The sequence below is a fragment of the Vulpes vulpes genome, chromosome 1 (assembly GCF_048418805.1).
Source record: "Vulpes vulpes isolate BD-2025 chromosome 1, VulVul3, whole genome shotgun sequence".
Lineage (NCBI taxonomy): Eukaryota > Metazoa > Chordata > Mammalia > Carnivora > Canidae > Vulpes > Vulpes vulpes.
In genome coordinates, this window is record NC_132780.1 from 18,711,958 (window position 1) to 18,735,023 (window position 23,066).

At 41.0% G+C, this 23,066-nt stretch overlaps 1 protein-coding gene and 1 pseudogene across 1 annotated transcript in view; one reads left to right on the top strand and one right to left on the bottom strand.

Moving 5' to 3' along the window:
- Nucleotides 1-23,066, bottom strand: part of LOC112912714 (uncharacterized) — a 58,590-nt gene that overhangs the window by 20,943 nt on the left and 14,581 nt on the right. The window contains 1 exon segment of the mRNA XM_072761595.1: nucleotides 22,976-23,066. Within this exon segment, the coding sequence (XP_072617696.1) occupies nucleotides 22,976-23,066 (91 nt within the window).
- Nucleotides 21,738-22,583, top strand: LOC140599312 (small ubiquitin-related modifier 2 pseudogene; annotated as a pseudogene).

Genomic DNA, 23,066 nt, shown 5'->3' on the forward strand with positions numbered 1-23,066 from the left:
GGTTTTCCCAGTATTTCTGAGAAACAAATAACATTGTTATCTGTCTGCATCCGGTTGTTCCTCACTCTCATGTACTAGTGACATCCATTCCCATTGAAAGCAAATTTTTCAATGAAACTCATCTATGCAGTTCATTTCTTTCTTTCTTTCTTTCTTTCTTTCTTTCTTTCTTTCTTTCTTTCTTTCTTCTTTCTTTCTTTCTTTCTTTCTTTCTTTCTTTCTTTCTTCTTTCTTTTTTGAATATTTTCTTCATTCATTCATGAGAGACAGAGAGAGAGAGGCAGAGACACAGGCACAGGAAGAAGCAGGCATTATACAGAGAGCCTGACATGCGACTTGATGCAGGGTCTCCAGGATCACGCCCTGGGCTGCAGGCGGCGCCAAACCGCTGCGCCACGGGGGCTGCCCTATGCAGTTCATTTCTAAGTATTCCAGTTGATAAGGGTAGCCAGTTTCTTTTTGCCTTCACTTCGGAGGGATGGCAATACACCTGGTCAATAATGCCTCCAGGTTACATAGTAGGTCCTTCCTGTTTGTCACAAATCTTAAAGGCTTATAAGAATGAGAAAGTTTTCTGCAAGCTCTTCTTTGTTATGATGTGTAGGTGATTTGGTTCTTTGCTCCCTTCTCAAGCTACTTTATATGAAGACATTATCTATTCCTTAAAACTTTTGCCCGAAGGAGACTTAAAGTGCCCCTCACTCCCCACAAAATACCCTACAGGTTGCCCACCCTTAGCTTAGATATTTAAGGTACCTGCTCTCAGAATAGGGACTAGATTTGGATTTGGGCAGACTTCAAGGCATCCTGAATTTCCCAAAACTTAAAACTAAGCAACAACTTTAAGGATTTCTTGGACTTTGCTAGTTATTGTCAAAGTTGGATTTCAAACTTCTCTTTCAGGTCTCACTCTGTATATGTTTTACTTAAAAAAAAAAAAAAAAAAAAAAGACTAAGCTAACCCCATGATTTAGAAAGGAGAGGAAGACATAGCCTTTGAGACTGTAAAAAAAAAAAAAAAAAAAAAAAAAATTAAAAGTCTAAAAGAGTCCCTACCTTCATATATCCTAATTATCAACTTCCCTTTTTCTTCCAGGATAAGGGGGAAGGAAATGACCTTGGAGTGCTCACTCAGAAACATAGGGACAAAAATATTGCCCACAGGGTATTATAGCCATCAACTGGATCATGCGGCTTGGTGATATATCCCCCTGGCCTCAGAGCCATTTCTGCCACTGTCTTTTAGGTAAGACCACTGAAGAAATAGTCACAGGGTCCCCTTGAACAACCTACAGTGCTCCCAAACTGCAGGGAATAAACTCTTGTATCCAAGTGACAGGTCTAAAGAAAGCACCAGGGTACCTTGGTGGCTCAGATGGCTACGTGTCTGCTTTCAGACTCACGTCCTGATCCCAGGGTCCTAGGATCAAGACCCTCAACCTGCTCCCTGCTCAGTGGGGAGTCTGCTTCTCCCTCTCCATCTGCTTCTCCCCCTCCTCATGTTCTCTCTTTCTCTGTTGCAAATTTATACATAAAATCTGAAAAAAAGAAGAGGAAGAAAGAGAGAAAGAAGGGAAGAACCAAACCCTGACTGGACCCGCACACCATCTGGTGATCTGAGCGTAAAGGTTTCCCTGAATTGCAGCAGACAATATCTGGAGACACAGATTTCCCTGGATGTACAGGCACATCATTTTCTCACTGGGGCTTCTTCTAACTCTATTGTGGAAAGAAAGTGCCCTTGACATATACTTCCCAATGTCTTGCAGGAGGCAGAAAGCTATTTTATTTATGACCTTTTTGGAAAAAGCCTCATTATGATTCGGTGCACATTTCTGAAGGTTAAGAAGGTGCAGATTTCTGAAAGTTTCTCTCTTACTGAACTACTAACCAACTCTGGATTTTTGTTGTTGTTATTAAAGATTTTATTTATTTATTCAGGTGAGACACTTAGAGAGAGAGGCAGACGAGAAGTGGGTTCCGCAAGGGGAGTTAGACGGGGGATTCAATCCCAGGATCGCAGCATCAGGCCTGGGCCTAAAGCAGGTGCTCAATGTTAGCCACCCAGACAGCCCTCAACTCTGGATTTGATTTGATTTCATTAATTTTTATCTCTTTAAAGATTGCATTTATTAATTCAAGAGAGACACAGAGAGAGGCAGAGACGTAGACAGAGGCAGGCTCCTCACTGGGAACCAGATGTGGTACTCGATCCCAGCACCCCGGGGTCACGACCTGAGCCACAGGCAGACGCTCAATCACTGAGCCACCCAGGTGTCCCAACAACTCTGGATTTTAATCCAAGTGCATGGTTTCTGAATTCAAAACTTTTAAGAGTATCATGGATAACACATGTGGCTCTTTTTTTTTTTTTAATTTTTTATTTATTTATGATAGTCACAGAGAGAGAGAGAGAGGCAGAGACACAGGCAGAGGGAGAAGCAGGCTCCATGCACCGGGAGCCTGATGTGGGATTCCATCCCGGGTCTCCAGGATCGCGCCCTGGGCCAAAGGCAGGCGCCAAACCGCTGCGCCACCCAGGGATCCCAACACATGTGGTTCTAAACAGCTTTTCTGATATAACACTACTCTTTTAAAATATCTTTGAAGTTTTGCTATTCCTACAAAAAAGTTCATTTGTTCATGGTTCATGTTTATACATGGTTTTATGTTCACAAATATGCTATGTTATGGCATTCAGTGCCCTCATATAGTATTACACCAGTTTGCGTCACAGCCGTTGTAACAGGTGACTTCCAGGCGGCATGGAGAGAAACAATTCTTTCCGAAGTCCAGATAAGTGCCAACAAATACTTTCAGTTGGCTACTATCAGAGCCAGGGTCCTGGTTTAGAACAAATACACAGTTGAATTGTCATTTACTTTTGATTTGTACTTGTTGTCTATCAATCTTTTGCAGATAATATTTGTCCAATGAGGGGATGCTGGCTCAACAGTCACAATCTTGAGAAGATACAAACTTCAGATACGAAGTACCTGAGAGTTTTTCCCTTGTAACCCTCCCTGTCACTCAAAAGTGCCTTATGTTCTTTCCAACTCCTATGTACTTTCCCTCTGACATGAGACATCACAACCGGGAAAGGTCCCTCCGGGCACTCAGAGACAAAACCTCTAAATATATAGAACCTGACTGAAACCATCAGTGATGCTTTTAAGGAAAGATCCTGAATTAAAAAGGGAATGTTGGGGGAATCCCTGTGTGGCTCAGCGGTTTAGCACCTGCCTCAGTCCAGGGTGTGTTCCTGGAGTCCTGGGATCGAGTCCCGCATCGGGCTCCCTGCATGGGGCCTGCTTCTCCATCTGCCTGGCTCTCTGTCTCTCTGTCTTTGTCTCTCTTTCTCTCTCTCTGTCATGAATAAATAAACAAAATCTTAAAAAAAAAAGGGGGGGGAAATGTCAAACTTGGTAATGAGAAACCTCATTAAAATGGAGCTGGGAGGTTTTGGCAGCATGAGCTCTGACATCCTCCCACTTGAAGTTAATTGTAGACTCATCAGTAAGAGATGGACTTGAAACTCCTGACTGGATCAGTCAGTGGAGAATGTGACTCTTGATCTTGCGGGTGTAAGTCTGAGCTCCATGTTGGGTGTAGAGTTTACTTAAAAAAAAAGTAGAGGAAAAAAAAAAAAGTAGAGGAGAAAAGACATAGATTTGGGTTTACATGGGCTGAACCTTGCACCTGGATATTGCTCTTTGACCCCAGCCCAAAAGAGCTCCTTTTCTCACCATCCTGGGCAAGAGATCCAACAATGAAAAGCAATCACACTGTAAATTCCCAGGTTACTTCAAAGGACTTAAGTTCATCACAACCTTCCCTACATACTCTTTCTATTATTTTATTCTTAAAAATTGTACATCACCGTGCCTGGATGGCTCCATAGGTTGAGTAGTCTGCCTTTGGCTCTGGTCATGACCTCAGAGTCCAGGGATTGGGTTCCCTGCTCGGCAGGGAGTCTGCTTCTTCCTCTCCCTCTGTCTCTTACTCTATCTCAAATAAATAAATAAATCTTTAAAAATTTTGTGCCTCTTCTTTTTCTAATAGGAATGCCTATGATTTTGCAGCTGCATTTTGTCCCAGCTCAGGATATTTTCCTTTGCTTTTGAATACACTCATCTTTTGGTTGTAAAATAAGTGGCAGTGTCTATTTTTAAGGTCACCAATACCAACACCAGTGTTGGCTTTTAACTATGGAGTAGCTGAACTTGGGTTTGAATAACAAGACATCAGTGCCTTCTCAAGCGTTCTGTAAACCTCAAAGTCGCAGCAAAGAATGTAATGCTTCAGGACTGTGACTCGTGGTCTTCACTGGAAACCGAGGCTACTTGTGTTACAACAAGATGGTGGGTATATGTGGCTCAGGTGTGCTGTGTCTGTTTTCTCTAGCTTAGTACTACTGATTCTGGATTTATGTGGTGCAACATCAGGGTTAGCAGAGCACTTTTATGAAGCTAATTCATGGGCTCCAGTCCAAACCCGCAGCACCACAATGTCTTAGGGAGGATGAGAGAACATGTAAACTTTTTATTCACATTAGAGCTAGAGAAGCCTTAGTTAAGCGGTTCTGGGCCCAGGTTTTCCATTAGAAGAGCACGTGGAGTTTCAGGTATGATCATCACTGGTGCTCTCCCCCACAGATTCTGTCAAAGAGTCTTGGTGGGAACCACAGTGTTCTTTTAATTAAGTGCTCCAGGTGATTTTAAGTGAGGCCATGGTGAAGCATGAGGGCTCTTCAGTAACTTATTAGAGTTGGGTGCTGGCTTAGGTCCAAGGGGAGTTAACAGTGTCTCCTCTACATAAGTCTGGAAGGGTCAGTCCATGCAGCACAGAGTTCCTATACTGCAATAGAATGTGTGATGTCTGTTGGAGGGGAGGCACCTTGATAATAGGGACGGAGAAACTGGAGGGTTGGTCTCCAAGTAGGAGCCCAAGGTCTTTGAAAAGCTCCAACACACAGAGGAGTAGGGAGTAGGGCCTTCTAATGTATTTTGATGTCCTGCCTATACACGAGTAGGTAATAGGTGAAGAGATTCTGTTTTAAAGGCAAATGCTTGAGGTGCATGGGGGGCTAGGTCACTTCAGTGTCTGACTCTTGGTTTTGGCTCAGGTTATGATCCTGGGGTTATGGGATAGATAGCCCAAATTAGGCTCCATGCTGAAGGCAGAGTCTGCTTGGGATTCTCTCTCTCCTTCTCCTTCTCTCCCTCCCTCTGCTTGCACTAGGTTTCTAAATAAGTAAATAAATAAAATTTAAAACTCAAATGCTTATGATCTGGCTGTGACTTCATTGGAAGTCAAATATCTCCTGAGAAGGAAAGCTAGAGCACAAGGAAGAAGAGAATGAAATGGCTGGTTCTCAGGTAAACCATGATCCCTGGTTAGAGGCTCTGTCATCTTTTCCTCCTGAAATTCCCAGCATTTAAAAATTGCTAAGGTTTATTTATCTACTTCTTTTAAAAAAAAAAAGATTTATTTTTTTACTCAGAGAGGGAGAGAAAGGCAGAGACACAGGCAGAGGGAGAAGCAGACGCCATACAGGGAGCCTGATGTGGGACTCAATCCCAGGACCTCGGGATCATGACCTGAACCAAAGGCAGACCCTCAGCCACTGAGCCACTCAGGTGCCACCTGTCCTGTAATTTTATTTATAAGATTTTGTTTATTTATTTAAAGATTTTATTTATTCATGAGAGACACAAAGAGAGCAGGAGAGAGAGGCAGAGACACAGGAAGGAGGAGAAACAGGCTCCATGCAGGAAGCCCAACGTGGGGATAGATCCCAGGACTCCCAGGATCACGACCTGGGCCAAAGGCAGGTGCTAAACTGCGAGCCACCCAGGGATACCTGTCTTGGAACTTTAAAAAATGTTCGTTCACAACAGATATGCAGGGGAAGGTGTTGAATCCAGGATTCCTATGGTGGATCAGCTCAGGTTCGGGGATACCAGTCAAGGATAACAGATCATATTTAGTTTTCATATGTATGTTTTATCAGCTCTCTGGAGACCAGGATTAGGAAAATGCAGAAATAGGGGCACCCAGGGGACCTAGTCAGTTAAGCAACCAACTCTTGGTTTTGGCTCAGGTGTGATTCATGGTCATGAGAACAAGCCCTGTGTCGATCTCTGCATTGACCATGGAGTGCACAAGGGATTGTCCCTCCCACTGTCCCCCTTCTCATGCTCTCTCTCTCAAGGAAATATATCTTTTGTTAAAAAAATGCAGAAACGGGTAGCCCAGGTGGCTCAATGCTTTAGTGCCGCTATTAGCCCAGGGTGTGATCCTGGACATCCGGGATTGAGTCCCACGTCAGGCTCCCTGCATGGAGCCTGCTTCTCCCTCTGCCTGGGTCTCTGCCTCTCTCTCTGGCCGTCTCTCATGATTACATAAAATCTTTAAAAATAAAAATAAATTAAAATGAAAAACAAACAAGTTGGCTATGTAGCCCAGAATGACTCCAAAAGTTATGAAAAAGAAACAGAGCCTTGCTCTCCAGAATGAAAAAAAAAGTTCTACCTAAAAAAAAAAAAAAAAAAAAAGGAAGAAAAATAGAAATGCTAAACATTAGTGGAATATGGGAGCTATTTAGGGTTTGAGTTTTTAATAAAAGATTTATTTATTTATTTATTTATTTATTTGAGAGAGAGAGAGAAAGCCTGCATGTGCCCTGGGTGAGGGGAGAGGCAGACGGAGGGAGAGAGAGAATCTCAAGTAGACTCCATGCTGAATGCAGAGCCCAATGCAGGGCTTGACACCACAACCCCTGAAAACATGACCTGAGCTGAAACCAAGAGTTAGATGCCTAACCTACTAAGCTACTCAGGCACCCTAGGACTTGAAGTTTGTATGAATCCACTGTTTTCTTTTACTTAGGTTCCTATTCTGATTTCCTTTGGGGTATCCCCCTGGCCTCAGAACCATTTCTGCTACTGTCTTTTAGGTAAGAGCACTGAAGAAATAGTCACAGGGTCCCCTTGAACAACCTACAGTGCTCCCAAACTGCAGGGAATAAACTCTTGTATCCAAGTGACAGGTCTAAAGAAAGCACCAGGGTACCTTGGTGGCTCAGATGGCTACATGTCTGCTTACAGACTCACGTCCTGATCCCAGGGTCCTAGGATCAAGACCCTCCACCTGCTCCCTGCTCAGTGGGGAGTCTGCTTCTCCCTCTCCATATGCTTCTCCCCCTGCTCATGTTCTCTCTTTCTCTGTTGCAAATTTATACATAAAATCTGAAAAAAAGAAGAGGAAGAAAGAGAGAAAGAAGGGAAGAACCAAACCCTGACTGGACCTGCACACCATCTGGTGATCTGAGGGTAAAGGTTTCCCTGAATTGCAGCAGACAATATCTGGAGACACAGATTTCCCTGGATGTACAGGCACATCATTATCTCACTGGGTCTTCTCCTAACTCTATTGTGGAAAGAAATTGCCCTCGACATACACTTCCCAATGTCTTGCAGGAGGTGGAAACCTCTTTATTTTATGACCTTTTTGGAAAAAGCCTCATTATGATTTGGTGCACATTTCTGAAGGTTTAGAAGAAGCTACACATGGGATTCGATCCCAGGATCCCGGGATCAGGCCTGGGCCTAAAGCAGATTCTCAACCTCTGAGTCACCCAGGCATCCCATATTTTTTTTTCAAGATTTTGTTTATTTACTCATGAGAGGTACAAGAAGAGAGGCAGAGACACAGGCCGAGGGAGGAGAAGCAGGCTCCATGCAAGGAGTCCGATATGGGACTCAATCCCTGGACAGGGATCATACCCTGGGCTGAAGGCAGGCGCTCAACCTCTGAGCCACCCTGACATCCCTCAACTCTGGATTTGATTAATTTTTACGTCTTTAAAGTTTGCATTTATTAATTCAAGAGAGACACACAGAGAGAGGCAGAGATGTAGGTAGAGAGAGTCCCACGTTGGGCTCCCTGTATGGGGACTGCGTCCCCCTCTGCCTGTGTCTCTGCCTCTCTCTTTCTCTCTCTCTCTGTGCCTCTCAGGAATCAATCAATCAGTCAATTAATCTTTAAAAAATCCTAAGATATAACACAAATGATGATTGAAACAAAAAAATATCAATGATATAAAAGACTCAGAAATATTAGCTGTTTTCTTTATAGCATTCTGAATATATGTTCAGGTTGTGAATAAATGACAGAGACATAATCATCCACAAATAGATTTATAAATTTTGTGTCATTGAGAATAGGTCCTAAGTCATCAAGACAATATTCTACTCTATCAATTTTAATGTGTGTAGTACTTTTGAAAAGTTTAGCACTCAAACCTTTCTTGCATCAGAGAATACAATCTGGGAAGAAACCTTACAGCATAAGGAGTTTGCTCAAGCCTTTAATTATTACTCAGACTTTCCTTGATATCACAGTATAAATACCTGGGGAGAAACCCCACAAATGCAGGGAATATAAGCAAAGTGTTTAAACAGAACTACAACCTAAGCAAACACTTGAACACTTGTACATTCATACTGGGAGAAATCCTAAAATGTAAAAATGTGTGGCAAAATGTTTGTCTGGATTTCAAGTCTCCCTCGATGGAGGACAATACATGCAGGGGAGAAGCCTACAAATGTAGAGAATATAGCCAAATCATTCACTAGAGCCACCACCTACTATAAATTAGAGAATTCAGCCTGGAGAGACTTGCAACAAACGTAGAGAATGTGGTAACGTCTTCACCCTGAAACTGACACTTATTCAACATCAGAGAGTGCTGACTAGAGAGAAACCCTAGAAATGAAGAGGGAAAGATCTTTGTTTTAAATATATATTTTGGGGCAGCACGGGTGGCTCAGCAGTGCAGAGCCCCCTTACCCCAGGGCCTGATCCTGGAGACCCGGGATCCAGTCCCACATCGGGCTCCCGATATGAAGCCTGCTTCTCCCTCTGCCTGTGTTTCTGCCTCTGTGTGTGTGTCTGTGTGTCTCTCTCATGAATAAATGAAAATCTTTAAATAATATATATACATATTAGAAAAAAACAGGTTTATACATGATACAAACATTAAAGATGTTCAAAACATTCAAGATGTCATAAGATGACAATCTATGTAATGAAAAAAAAATCCCAGTAAGTATCAGATTCACAGCAGAATGTACTAAGCCTATAGCACTTTGAAGAGATTCATCTGGTCCAGGTTTTCACTGCAAACTTGTAGGATTCTACATCTTTTATGTCATCCTTTTTTTTCCTGTACTGCAGTAGAACCAGGGCAAGTTTAGGAGGTTTTTCTCAGTCATAGGAGTGTAGCTACCTGTCGGTCATACTTTGTTTCTTGTTTTGAAAAAATTATATATTTAATCTTGAGACACACACCTACAGAGAGAGAAAGAGAGAGAGAGAGAGAGAGAGAGAGAGAGAGAGGCAGAGACACAGGCAGAGGGAGAAGCAGGCTCCATGCAGGGAGCCTGACGTGGAACTGGATCCCTTTGATTTCTTTGATCCCGGGACTCCACGATCCCACCCTGGGCCGAAGGCAGCCGCTAATGGCCAGGCCACCCAGAGATCCCCTGGTCATAACTTTCAAGTGGAACCTGACACACCTTGGGAGCCTTTGAAATATTTTCCCTATGGTTTGGGATGGAGACTTCTTTTCTAGTTTCTCTTTTTGTTTGAAAGATTTCATTTATTTATTCACTAGAGACACACACACACAGAGGCAGAGACACAGGCAAAGGGAGAAGCAGGCTCCTTGCAGGAAGCCTGATGTGACACTTGATCCCAGGACCTTGGGATCACAACCTGACCCAAAGGCAGATGCTCAACCACTGAGCCAGAGAGGCATCCCTCTTTCTAGTTTCACTGTGTCCAGAGGTGTGTCCATCGGCATCTCTGGCCCCTTCGATGTCTTCTAGGCCATCACCATCAGTCCCCAGATTCCAGGTGGGTGAAGCTTTAAGTCACAGCCATAGTTTCCATTGGCTGCTCCAATATCCTGTGCCAGATTCTACATGAGCAGATAAATACCACAGTTCCCATAGGTCTATTGGGCAAGAAGCTCAACAAATACATCACAAACATTGTAGGCTTTGGATCTTGTTCTGCTATACATTGTATGGAACACATAGACTAACTCCATGCAGCATTCAGATGGTCCTCAGATGTTTCATGTGTAGGACTCATTCTGGTTGTCATTCTGTGCACTCACAAGCCTAAAGGCCAACACCTTCATAGGAACAATATCTCACCTAGACCTTCTCTGAGATGACAGCTACCCCAAGGATTCTTTTTTTTTTTAATTTTTTAAAAAAATTTATTTATAATAGTCACACACAGAGAGAGAGAGAGAGAGAGAGAGAGAGTGAGGCAGAGACATAAGCAGAGGGAGAATAGGCTCCATGCACCGGGAGCCCAATGTGGGATTCGATCCCGGGTCTCCAGGATCGCACCTTGGGCCAAAGGCAGGAGCCAAACCACTGCACCACCCAGGGATCCCTACCCCAAGGATTCTTGTCCTTGAGAGTATGTTTGTCAATATTTATACCCCCGTCTGCCATCATTGTAATTTTTCTTTTCCATGAGATCATGTGGAAGGAAGTGAACAACACTGACTAATCAGGTGTACAGATATAAACAGATAGAACCTGTTTCTTTCCGTGGCATCTGGTCACGAGAAACCAGATGAAGGGACACCAGGGCGGCTCAGCAGTTGAGTGTCTGCCTTCAGCTCAGATTGTGATCCCAGAGTCCTGGGATGGAGTCCCACATCAGGCTCCATGCAGGGAGCCTGCTTCTCTCTCTGCCTATGTCTCTACCTCTCTCTATGTGTCTATCATGAATAAATAAATAAAATCTTTTTAATAAAGAAATAAAAATGGATGAAGACTCATAATACAGAACATCCAGGGCAGCCCTGGTGGCGCAGGGGTTTGGTGCTGCCTGTAGCCTGGTGTGTGATCCTGGGGTCCCGGGATCAAGTCCCACATCGGGCTCCCTGCATGGAGCCTACTTCTCCCTCTCCCTATGTGTCTCTGTCTCTGTCTCTCTCTCTGTCTCTCTCTGTGTCTATGAATAAATAAATAACAGCTTTAAAAAAAATAAAATCTAAAAAAACAAACAAACAAACAACAAAAAACATCCAGAAAATTTAGGTTAGAGCAAGTGGGTACATTGCTGAATTCAGGATTGTGGAGTCATTGTGAGGAAGGTGGTACACAGGGAACTTTGCTTCAGTTGGGCCAGTTCCCCGTCTGTGTTATCCTTTGAGTTCTGGTGTCATCCCTGATGGGTCATCCATGGACCAAAGACTTTTTTTTTTTTTTTCAAAGACTTTTTTATTAGCATACCAGCAGCATTTATTTGACATTCTTCTTAAGGAAAGCTTCTTAATATATGCATCCCAGAAAACTCTATTTATGTTAAGTTGCTTTTTCTTTTATTTTATAAAATAGAAATAAAAGAGACTAGACCAGACTAAATTAATATGAACTGTGTGTGGTGAATTTCTTTGGACAGGCTCAGCAATGATAGAGGCAGAGATATCAGAGTCTACCGCCAGATCCCTCCCTCGCCCAAACCAGATCTACCCCCTTCCGAGGCTGTGTCCAGGTCTGGCCTAGCTCTGGGATCTCTACCCTTCCCAGGACAGATTAGAGATCAGATTCTGAGTGGCTCTTCCTTTCATCTCTTCAGGGCTGCTGCTCACAATTCCCCAACCCCCAATATGATAAATGGGAGCAAAGGACTATAGATATTAGTAACTTCATTTCTGCTTTTTTTTTTCAATATACACTTGTTAACTAACTGTTTGAAAGATTTTATTTATTCACTCATTGGAAAACACACAGAGAGAGAGAGGGAGATAGAGAAAGAGAGGGAGAGGCAGACACACAGGCAGAGGGAGAAGCAGGCTCCATGCAGGGAACCTGAAGTGGGACTCAATCCCAGGTCTCCAGGATCACACCCTGGGCCGAAGGTGGTGCTAAACCCCTGAGCCACCCGGCTGCCCTTCATTTCTGTGTTTAACACTAAATCCTGTGCTTCATGACCCTTTCATCTAGATTCCTATTTTCCATTCCTGGAGATTCAGTAGTTGCTCAATTTACAAAATATAAATATCTATACATAATGACCTGATTAAAAAACAATGCAGCTGATTAAAATCCTTCTGACCTCCTATAGTTAGGATACAGTATTAGATATTTTTAATAAATTTGTGTTGAGAACTCCTAAGATATACTCTTTCAGCAAATTCCAAATATAATAGACATGGAATTATGTGTAGACTCCAGATTTCCAGAATCTGTACATCCTGTAACCTGAAATTTTGTACCATTCGACTAACATCTCCTATTTTGTCCTCAGTCATCTCCTGACCATCACAATTGTACTCTATCCTTTTTAAAACAGATTTTATTTATTCATGAGAGACAGAGAGGCAGAGACATAGGCTCCTTGGAAGGAGCCCAATGTGGGACAGGATCCTGGACCCCAGGATCATATCCTGAGCAAAGGCAGACACTCAACTGCTGAGCCACACGGGTATCCTAATTGTACTCTATTCTTAGGAGTTCAACGCAGATTCCAGGTATTGTTGAGATAATACAGTATTTGCCATTTTGTGTGGCTTATTGTTATCACATAACATCCTGAAGGCTCATCTCCTTTGTCCCAAATGGAAGCCTGTCGTTTTTTTAAAGGCTGAATTTTGGATACAGATATCTATAGATAGATAGATAGATAGATAGATAGATAGATAGATAGATAGATGATAGATAGATATAGATATTATAGACGTTATATAGTACGTATGACACATAGTAGATTCTGATATATTTCTATATCGTAAACAATATTACATTATATGTAGATAGAGAGGGATATAGCTATATCACATTCTCTTGAACCTCTCCTCCTAGAAAGCAGAGAAACAACAGGGAGATGACACTTCCTATTTGCTAGAATTACTAAGTTTCAGGAAAATACAAGGTAACACCAATGTGGAAGAATTAAAATGAATATATATTGCTAACGAGAGTGGACAGACTATAGGAAAACAGGCATATACTTACACAGTCATTTTTCTATCCTGTTAAGAAAATACAAACACAACAATGAGAGCTCTCTGAACTAATCTTTTTTTTTTCCTCTGAACTAATCTACCCTTTCTCTAGTTTTCCATTTATCCTTATTTCACACCTATAATCTACAAACCTTTTTCTCTTCATCAATAGGGAAACAGAAGATGAAGCACATAGGTGGAGCCCAGTATCTACATCTTCATCGTTATTATAGGACACCTGAGGGGAGCCCTGGTGGCGCAGCGGTTTGGCGCCGCCTGCAGCCCGGGGTGTGATCTTGGAGACCAAGGATCGAGTCCCACATTGGGCTTCCTGCATGGTGCCTGCTTCTCCCTCTCCCTGTGTCTCTGCCTCTCTCTCTGTCTCTGTGTCTATGAATAAATAAAGAAATCTTAAAAAAAGAAAAAAAGGACACCTAATGCCCAGCTTGGATGGTGTACGGGGACGACATCACATCATATATGTGAAGTTGCCAACATGGTGCACCGTAACTTCCTTGTGAACACCATACCTTCCTTCTGAACAAACTTCATGCTCAATCAACATTGCAGTAACGTATACACGTTGTTTTCCAAACAGAGACTTGCTCAGACATCAGCACATTGACTAGACTCCCTTCTGTGAACTCCAAAATGCGAAGAGAGAATGTGGTCCTTCAGGGTGGTGATTGGCGTTCTTTATTGGGAATCCACACAGAGGAAACTCACGACAGAGAAAATAAATAGTAGACTCTTTGCTGGGAACTCACCAGGAGTTGTTGGGGTTGACATCAGATGGTGGGGGTAGGGTGTTCAGGTGTGCTGTGCCTGCTTTCTCTAGTGTAGTGCCACTAAACATGGGTCTATTTGGTTAAATTAAAGGTATGGACTATGAGTGGACATCCCAGGAATGGAAGGTGGCCTGCTCCGATCCACTTCTACTGATGTGAAAATGCCAGTTTCATGCAGCATTGGGTAAGGAATGCAATGTCACTGACAATGAGTGTGATATGACAATATTTATGTAAACCAACCATTACGTATTTATGTTGAACCCAGTACAAAATATTTTAGTGTCTACGTGTTTTATACTCTGAAATTGCAGAACGGAAGCCCTCCCCCAACCTCACAACCTGTATGTCTGAAGGTCAAACTATTACTGACTGGGGGAAATTCATGGGCATTTTTAAACTTTATTTACATATTTCTCATTATACAATTGATGATATGCCTACGTGTATGTTTGCTATCGCTATCTTAGCCAATTGCAAGTATTTAGGAGGTCCTAAAAACAGAATTATGTTTTTCAAGTCTGAATTTCATTGAGCTTAACGGGGCTTTCTGTTTAGGGTGCTAAAGCTTAAAATCAAGGTTTCCTGAGGCATTGAAGGTACTGGTTTCCACATGATCTCCTCCATGGTCACAACTTGTGCGTGGTATCCTCAAGGCAGACAGACGATGTTGAGTCTCCCTGTTTACTCAACATTTTATCCGTGGTCCTTTACTGCCAATTCAACTGAAGGAACTACTAGGCATTTTATATAAGTAAGGTTATTGTCCCATGGCTGGAATTACAAACTTGACAGTTTTGAACCAAGTACAAATAAGACAAGTAATGAGTAGGAGGATGAATTAGTGACCTCCAAATGTACCCCTACAATTTCTACCACCCCCAGCACCATCCCTCCCCTCCTTCCTCTCTATCCCCCATTGTGACCTTAAGGTCTTCACCTCTGTGACCTTTACATTTCCGTGAAAACTCTTTCTCTGCAAAGGACTCTCCTAGTCTTCATTGCTCTTCTAGGTCCATGAAGTGTGTTTCAGACCTCTATACCAATAAACCCTTCTTGCCTGATTCTAGAGCTTTCTTCCTTCCATTGTCCCAAGAAACTCCATGTATTCTTTCCTCCTCCTCCAATGCCATTTGTCCCTTCCCCACCCAATTCCAATGATTTTAGCCCATTTATCGTATCTCTTATGTCCATTATCAATATCTGACCCATCAGTTAACAGAGTCCTTAGTTTCCTCATGACCCTACACTCATTACCCACAACCCTACACTCCCTGACTTTCTCATGGACCCTTTGGCCTACTGATGCCCACTCTTCTCCCAGCTCTGATGATCCCCCTCCACCCACATTAACTCTGTTCCCCAGGTATCATCTGTTCTCCCCATCCTTCATCTCCCATTGCAACACTGAATACTCACAGGACTGCATTCACAAGTAACTATCACCCTTCGACCCATATGGTCTTTAACCCATCACAGGCAATAAAATTTGCATATGTCTTTTACCCAACCTTGCCTTTGAACTCCCTTTGCCCATTAATTTGTCATCCAAGATCCCCTTCTTTCTCACGATTTCCTTTACCCTCTCATTCCCTCAACACACATAGGCCTCATACCCTAATGTCCCTGCATACACCCACCCAATCTTAAAATCTGTAGTGCACTTTAACCCCTCAGTGACATTGAAGAACCGAGTGCTTTTAGCCGTGTTCCAAGTTACAGAACCTGTCTCAATGTTCAAGTCCTAATCCTCAGTGCCTGTAACTGTAACCTATTTTGGGCAATAGGATCTTTGCAGATGTAATTAAGTTGATATGTCATACTGGATTCAGGTAAACCCCAATTCAATTCCTCTTGTCCTATTGAGAAGAGGGAAGTTTGTTTATTATTAGTTTTAAAAACATTTTATTTATATTTCTGAGAGACACAGAGAGAGAGAGGCAGAGACACAGGCAGAGAGAGAGAGAAGCAGGGTTCCTGCAGGGAGCCTGATGTGGGTCTCAATCCTGGGACTCCAGGATCACTCCCTGGGCTGAAGGCAGGGGCTCAACCACTCAGCCACCCAGGCGTCCCAAGAGGGAAGTTTACACACACAGTGCTGTGTGATGAAGGGACAGTGACGTGTTTACTAAGACAAAGATCAAGGATAGCTATAGTCCCCCGAAGTTAGAAAGGAAGACTCAATTCTTGAGACAAAATGTGGCCCTGCCAACAGCTTGGCTTCAGATGTCTAAGTGCCTCCAGAAGTGTGACACAATAATTTTTTGTGTTCTTTAGCACCCAGTTGTAAATATTTGTTACAGCAGCCCTAAGAAACTAACATGGGTCCTGTCTTCTCTTCCCTTGTGGCTGTGTTACCCCAAGCTCCCAGACTGTGCATTTCATTTATCCCTGTGTGCTCATTGTTACCGCCCCGCCCCGCCCCATATCACTACTTGTCTTCATGCCATGTACCTCAATCTAAAGTGGCACTCTCATTACTCTTTCACTGGCATATATTGTGAATATGGTCCTTGATGACATTATGAAGCAACATTGTTAAACATCCTACCAGAATTCTTATTTTCTATCTTCTCTACTAGCGCATGCTTGAAAATGTTGTATATTCTCATACATGTAGTCACATATTCTAACTTCAAAGATTTTGTGTAACTCTTTCTAGAAGCTATTTGCATTGTTCCATTTAGCTTATATTAAAGTTTTACCCCAAAAGACCATACCATTTACTAGACAGTCCATTCTAGAGAACATAATAATTACCTGTATATTTCACACTTGATATTAGCCAAAAAGTCAAGAAGCGACTACCTATATATTTCAGAGGTGCTTTTTCCTACTCACCTATGACTGTCTTCAGATTCCGAAGCTTCACCATCTGCACTGCCTTGGGTGTCTAGCCTGCTGGCCTTCTTTGCAGACTCCAGACTTGCCAGCTCTCACAATCATATTAGCCAATTCATTACAGGAAATTTATCCTGCTCTCTATCTATGCAGAGACATATAGAAAGAAAGACATCTCTTTCTTTATGTAGTAAACCTATATCTTGTCACTCTGTCTATGGAAATATAGACTAAAAATATGCATAGATGTGTGCATATCTATTCTATCAATTCTTTGAGAATCCTACTATAGATTTTAGTGTCCATACATTTTTTCCACTCAAAATCAATCTACTGAACTTAATTGATATTAATTACTATATGTTTTATCTTCCTTTATTTTTTAAAAAAGATTTTATTTATTTATTCATGAGACACACACTGAGATAGGGAGAGACAAGCAGGGGGAAAGCAGGCACCTTAAGGGGAGCCAGGCAGGGGACTTCGTCCTGGGACTCCAGATCTCAAGGGAGCTGAAGGCAGACACTCAATCACTTAACCACCCAGGTGTCCCACTATATGTTATGTCTAATTTGACAGAACTTCCTTTCCATGTGCTTCTGTGAAAAATTGTTTTTCTGTATTATCACAAAAAAATTTTTTTTTAATTTTTATTTATTTATGATAGTCACAGAGAGAGAGAGAGAGAGGCAGAGACACAGGCATAGGGAGAAGCAGGCTCCATGCACCGGGAGCCCGACGTGGGATTCGATCCCGGGTCTCCAGGATCGCGCCCTGGGCCAAAGGCAGGCGCCAAACCGCTGCGCCACCCAGGGATCCCTATTATCACAAAAATTAAAAGAGAAAGTCAAATGCCAAATTCCAGTTGAAATCTTCTGTGTGCGTGTATGACATATGTGTGTGTTTAATTAATACCTGAATGTATGCAGGTTTTCACATTTGCCATTAATACGAGATCTTTTCTAAGAATTTCGTATTTGGGGTTCCTGTTAAACAGCTTTATTTGGCATAACTTACATGCCACACAATTTATCCACTTAATGTGTACAATTGATAGCTTTTTAACTGAGTCACATGTAGGTATAAGCAAACCATTGTCAATTCTAGAACATTACCTTCGAAGAAACTTCACACTCTTTAGCTGTCACCACTCTCATCTTCTTATCCTCATATCTAATCAATAATCTGCTTACGTTTTTCCAGTTTTCTTCCCCTACTATTGACATGACATTATATAAGTTTAAAAGTGTACAATTTAACTATTATATATATAAAAAACATATATATATAGCAAAACATATACCACAATAAGTGTAGTTAGCATCCATTACCTCAACAGTTTACAATTTTGTGTGTGTGTTATAAGAATAAGAATTTTTTAGCAATTTTAAGATAGCAAATATAGTATTGTTAATTATAGCCAACATATATTTTATATATCTACCATATTATCTACTAATCTGAAAAGAGACAAGTCATTTCCAGGTCCTGGCTATTAGGAGTAATGCTATTGCAGGTTCTTTATTTTTCATATGTTTATAATTTTTCTAGTTTTGTACTTGTACCTGACTTCCACTTTTATGTCACTGTCATAGGAAAAGATGCCTAATACGATTTCAATCAAATTTATTAAGACTTGTTTGGTGACCCAATATAAAATCTATACTGGAGAATGTTCCTTGTGCATGTGAGAACAATGAGTTCTTTGCTGTTGGTGGAACATTGTAAGTCAATCTGCGAAATATCATTGAAGTCTGGTACTTCCTTATTGATTATCTTGTCCCATATTGAAGGTGCACAATTGAAGTCCCCTGCTATTGTATTGCTGTCTCTTGTTCTGTTCTTGTCTGTTCATTGTTGCTTATATATTTGGGTACTTTTATGTTGGGTACATAACTATTCTAAAGATTACATCCTTTGTCGAATTAACTCCTTCATTTTATTGTATTCAGGGAAAGTAGGTTATATTGATTTGGAAAACTGCGAAAGATTACTACGTATCAAATAAAATTCATTTTTAAAAGTAGGTGACTCCTATGTATCCAACCTTTGACCAAATGGACACCACAATGTAAGCACAAGCAGTATTATGTAGCTCAAGGAGCAAAAAGCAGTAATCAGAAGTAAATGTCCTCTTAATACAGATGCTAAATAAATACACAAACCTACAGCTTTAATACAAACTCATAGGTACATGTGCTTAGCCAGCTTTTGCCAACAATAAATGAGTAAATGTTTTATTTTCAATAAATGCACATATACTGTATTAAACCTTTAGTCACATGTAATGTAGTTAGTCTAAAAATCAAAGCATAATGTAAGGTTTTCTTATGTGAAGACCTACATTTCAGAAAGAATCCAACTTGAACTAAAGTCACAATCAGAAGTACTGTAAAGGTGACTCATACAAAGCCTGTCATTTGCATTGTATACAGAGAGTAGCTGCCCAGGAATAATATCAGGAATCTTATGAAGGGGTATTATGATAACCTACCTGAAAGGCCAAGTAAGTTATTTGGAGACTTTAAATAGCAGAGAACAATGTAAATTAAATTACATGTGAGAAAATCTGCAATGTATAATAGTCAGAGATAGAAAACTAAATACTGTGGGGAAAAGATTGATTAGCCCATACTAGTTGGTTTCTTTAAAAGACTCTTTTTTTTTTTAATTTTTATTTATTTATGATAGTCACAGAGAGACAGAGAGAAAGGCAGAGACATAGGCAGAGGGAGAAACAGGCTCCATGCACCGGGACCCTGATGTGGGATTTGATCCCGGGTCTCCAGGATCGCGCCCTGGGCCAAAGGCAAGCGCCAAACCACTGCGCCACCCAGGGATCCCTATTAGTTGGTTTCAATGAACCATTGGCTACTTCTTCCAGTAATTACCAAGATTATCATGGCAACAATATTTTTCCACACACATCAAAATCTGGAAGCAGTAACTCCTTCTCAAATTGTCATTTAGTGCTCTCTTTTTCCCAACCTCGAAGCACACGAGTAGGTTTTTAACTATTGACTAGCCATTTAGGGGACACAGGAGATATAGATGTTCATAAACATTACATAAGCTATAATTGATGTACCTGGAAAAACACCACCAAAATTTATGGGAAAGTACATTGTTTTTCATAGGGGTATTACATGAGTTATAAACACAGTTAGACTCCTACCAAAACTAGAATGGGGGAAATCTGTTTTCCCAAATGCACCATAATTAAAAACACTGCACGATGTAACCCCTTTATTTTATAATGACCCGTGCAGTGTCTTACTAGTCTTTGACTTAAAGTCTACTTTGATTGATGTAAGCATACCCATCCTGATTTCATCTGGTTTCTATTTGCATGGTATATCTTTTTTTCACACCTGCACTTTCGGTCTGAGTGTGTTAAGGCTGAAGGAAAACATACTTGGCTCTTCTATTTCTTTCCATTCAGGTATACCTTTCAATTGGAGAATTTAGTCCCTTTATATTTAAAGTAAGTAGAGATTAAAGTATGGAGTTATGGGTGTCATTCTTTCGTTTCCTGTCTGTTTTAGAAATATTTGCTCTCTTCTTCATTTGCTATTTATCTTTGTGATTTGGTGATTTTCTGTGGGTGTATACTTCCATTATTTCCTCCCTATCTATTATGTATTGACTACAGGTTTTTACTTTCTGGTTACCAAGAGGCTTAAAAAAGACCTCTTTTAACACTTGATTTTAACTTGTTAACCGCTTAATTTCTATATAAAACTTTTTCAGGCTTGAGAGAACTCTTAAGATATATGAATTTCCATTTGTATGCCATCGTAGGGAAGACTTATCTATTCCCTTTGTGGTATCTGTGCTGATTCCTCATTGGAACCACACCACCTGATGCTGAGAATTCAACTTATAACCATGGCGATTATCAAGACTTGTCAGTATTTTACAGGACTGCCACCTCTTTGTCCTTAAAGACCAACTAGCAAACCATTTTATTTAAACTATCCACAAAGTTTTTTAATTTTAATGAATGGAGAATGATATTCTGAAAACTTATTTCATGGTCACTTACATTAATGTTATAACCATGAACAGCATCTCCATTTAGATCTTCTTCATATATTCTAATTCATGTTGTTGTTCATCTTCAATGGGAAATGAGGTCAGCATGAGACCCACCGAAGGAAGAAGGGCATCATCTTTGATGCAGCAACAGTCAGCCATATAATTTCATATACCAACTAGGCATCCATGAATTTTCTAAAGTACAAAATGCATTAAATGTACTAGTCAGCAAGCTCAAACAGGGTCAGTATAAAACAAGCACATCGAAATTATACCTTTGCAAAAATTCATCCCTTGTATCTTTTGAAGCTTAATACATTATCCTCACATTTAACTTTGTTCTATTCCTTGTAAGTATTTGATGTAGAATAGTGTCTAAAAAGTGTAACTTATATATTGCTTTCTATTGATTTGTGACATTGACATTTGATATTCCATAAGTACATTTCTAAATATTTATGTCTTTCAACTTACTTTTCTTTCTGTAATCTCTGATGTTTTCTAAAGTCTATATATAAAAACAAGGTCTTTCCTCATTCATCTGTTTGTAGGTTTTGAATCTAGTACGCGTTTTGGGATTTTTTTTTTAAATTTCTTTTTAGGGTAGTCACAGAGAGAGAGAGAGAGAGAGAGAGAGAGGCAGAGGCATAGGCAGAGGGAGAAGCAGGCTTCATGCTCCGGAAGCCCGATGTGGGATTCGATCCCGGTTCTCCAGGATTGCACCCTGAGCAAAGGCAGGCGGCAAACCGCTGCGCCACCCAGGGATCCCACATTTTGGGATATTGATTAAAGAGTGAATTCCAGTAAAGGAACTGCAACTTTTACAGTTTATGGTTTCTATCCTGTATGATAGCTATGATGCTGAGTAACTCCAGAGTTCTATCTAGAGGTTTATCTGGATGTAATGACATTGTAATGACTTTCCCCAGATGGTAAGGCTTGAGTACTGGTTAGTGTGCTAGCCAAATCTGTGGATTGTAAAATCCTGTCCGCTATATATTTTCTGATCAGGAATCATGGTTTGGCATTGTTGAAAGGCCTTGCCACATTCTTTACACATATTTCATTACTCTCTGTTATGAATTACCTAATGGGGAGTAAGAGTAGAGCAGTACTTACAAATCCTCTCATAGTTGCTTCTTCTGCCACTTCTGCTATTTGTGTACTGTCGTTGGGGACCCGGTAGTTCTGAGAAGAGAGAGCTGAGGAGATGCTGGCACTCTCAATGGCCGAAGAAATACCCAATGAAGGAATCAAGACTGAGAACAATGATCATAATAATTCAAAGGTGATGGGGCAGGATTGCTTTGTAGAACAGTTAAATATAAAGAAGCATATACCGCATGAAATAAACTAATGAAAAACTATTGTGAACAATAAGGTTTGTCAGTGCAATAGGTCACAAGATTTGATGGGCATCCAATAAAGGAAAAAGACACACCTGCACAGCTGGAAAACGGAGGAGAAAGATACAACTAATGGGTTCCAGCACCAGAGAGGTGTCTACTAGGAAGGGAACGTGTTCCTTGACAACTCTGCTCCTCCAGACCAAGAAGGGGTTTCCTCTGTTCTTTCATTTTTTCCCTCCCCATTCCTTTATTTGACATAAGATAACTGTGTCTCTGCACAAGCATATGGCTTAAAAAAAAAAAACAAAAAAAACCCAAAAGAACTAAATGACCAATGGGACAGTTTGATCAAATCAAGAGGAAATAGGATGAGGGGAAATGTGGTTCTGTGAAAATACTCTTTTCCATTAATGCTGCGATTATTCAGCTCTTATCTTTACATTCCATGAGTTACTTTGTACTCACAGTTTGACAACAACTATAAAAGAACATTGCATACCTTGTTAGATTGGATAATTTTTAAGTTTTTCATTTATCAGTGTAAAATCAAGGAATACTTATATAATTTTGTTGTATACAGTTTTAGATGTAGGGCAATCTGTCTTAAAGAAGGGATAAATTACTATAAAAGAAAAGAATCTTTTTTTTTTTTTAATTTTTATTCATTTATGATAGTCACACACACAGAGAGAGAGAGAGAGGCAGAGACACAGGCAGAGGGAGAAGCAGGCTCCATGCACCGGGAGCCCGACATGGGATTCGATCCCGGGTCTCCAGGATCGCGCCCTGGGCCAAAGACAGGCGCTAAACCGCTGCGCCACCCAGGGATCCCAAGAAAAGAATCTTGATCATTTTCCGTTCAAGTCAAGTTTCTTGTTGCTTAAAAGAACTTAAAATTTTTTTTTCTCACAATCTAAAACTTTGAGGCTTTGCTCTAGTATGACTTCTTGGATAGTGAGTAAAGGTTGAAAGGTGATTAAAGGCCTCACCACATTCTTTACATTTGTTAAG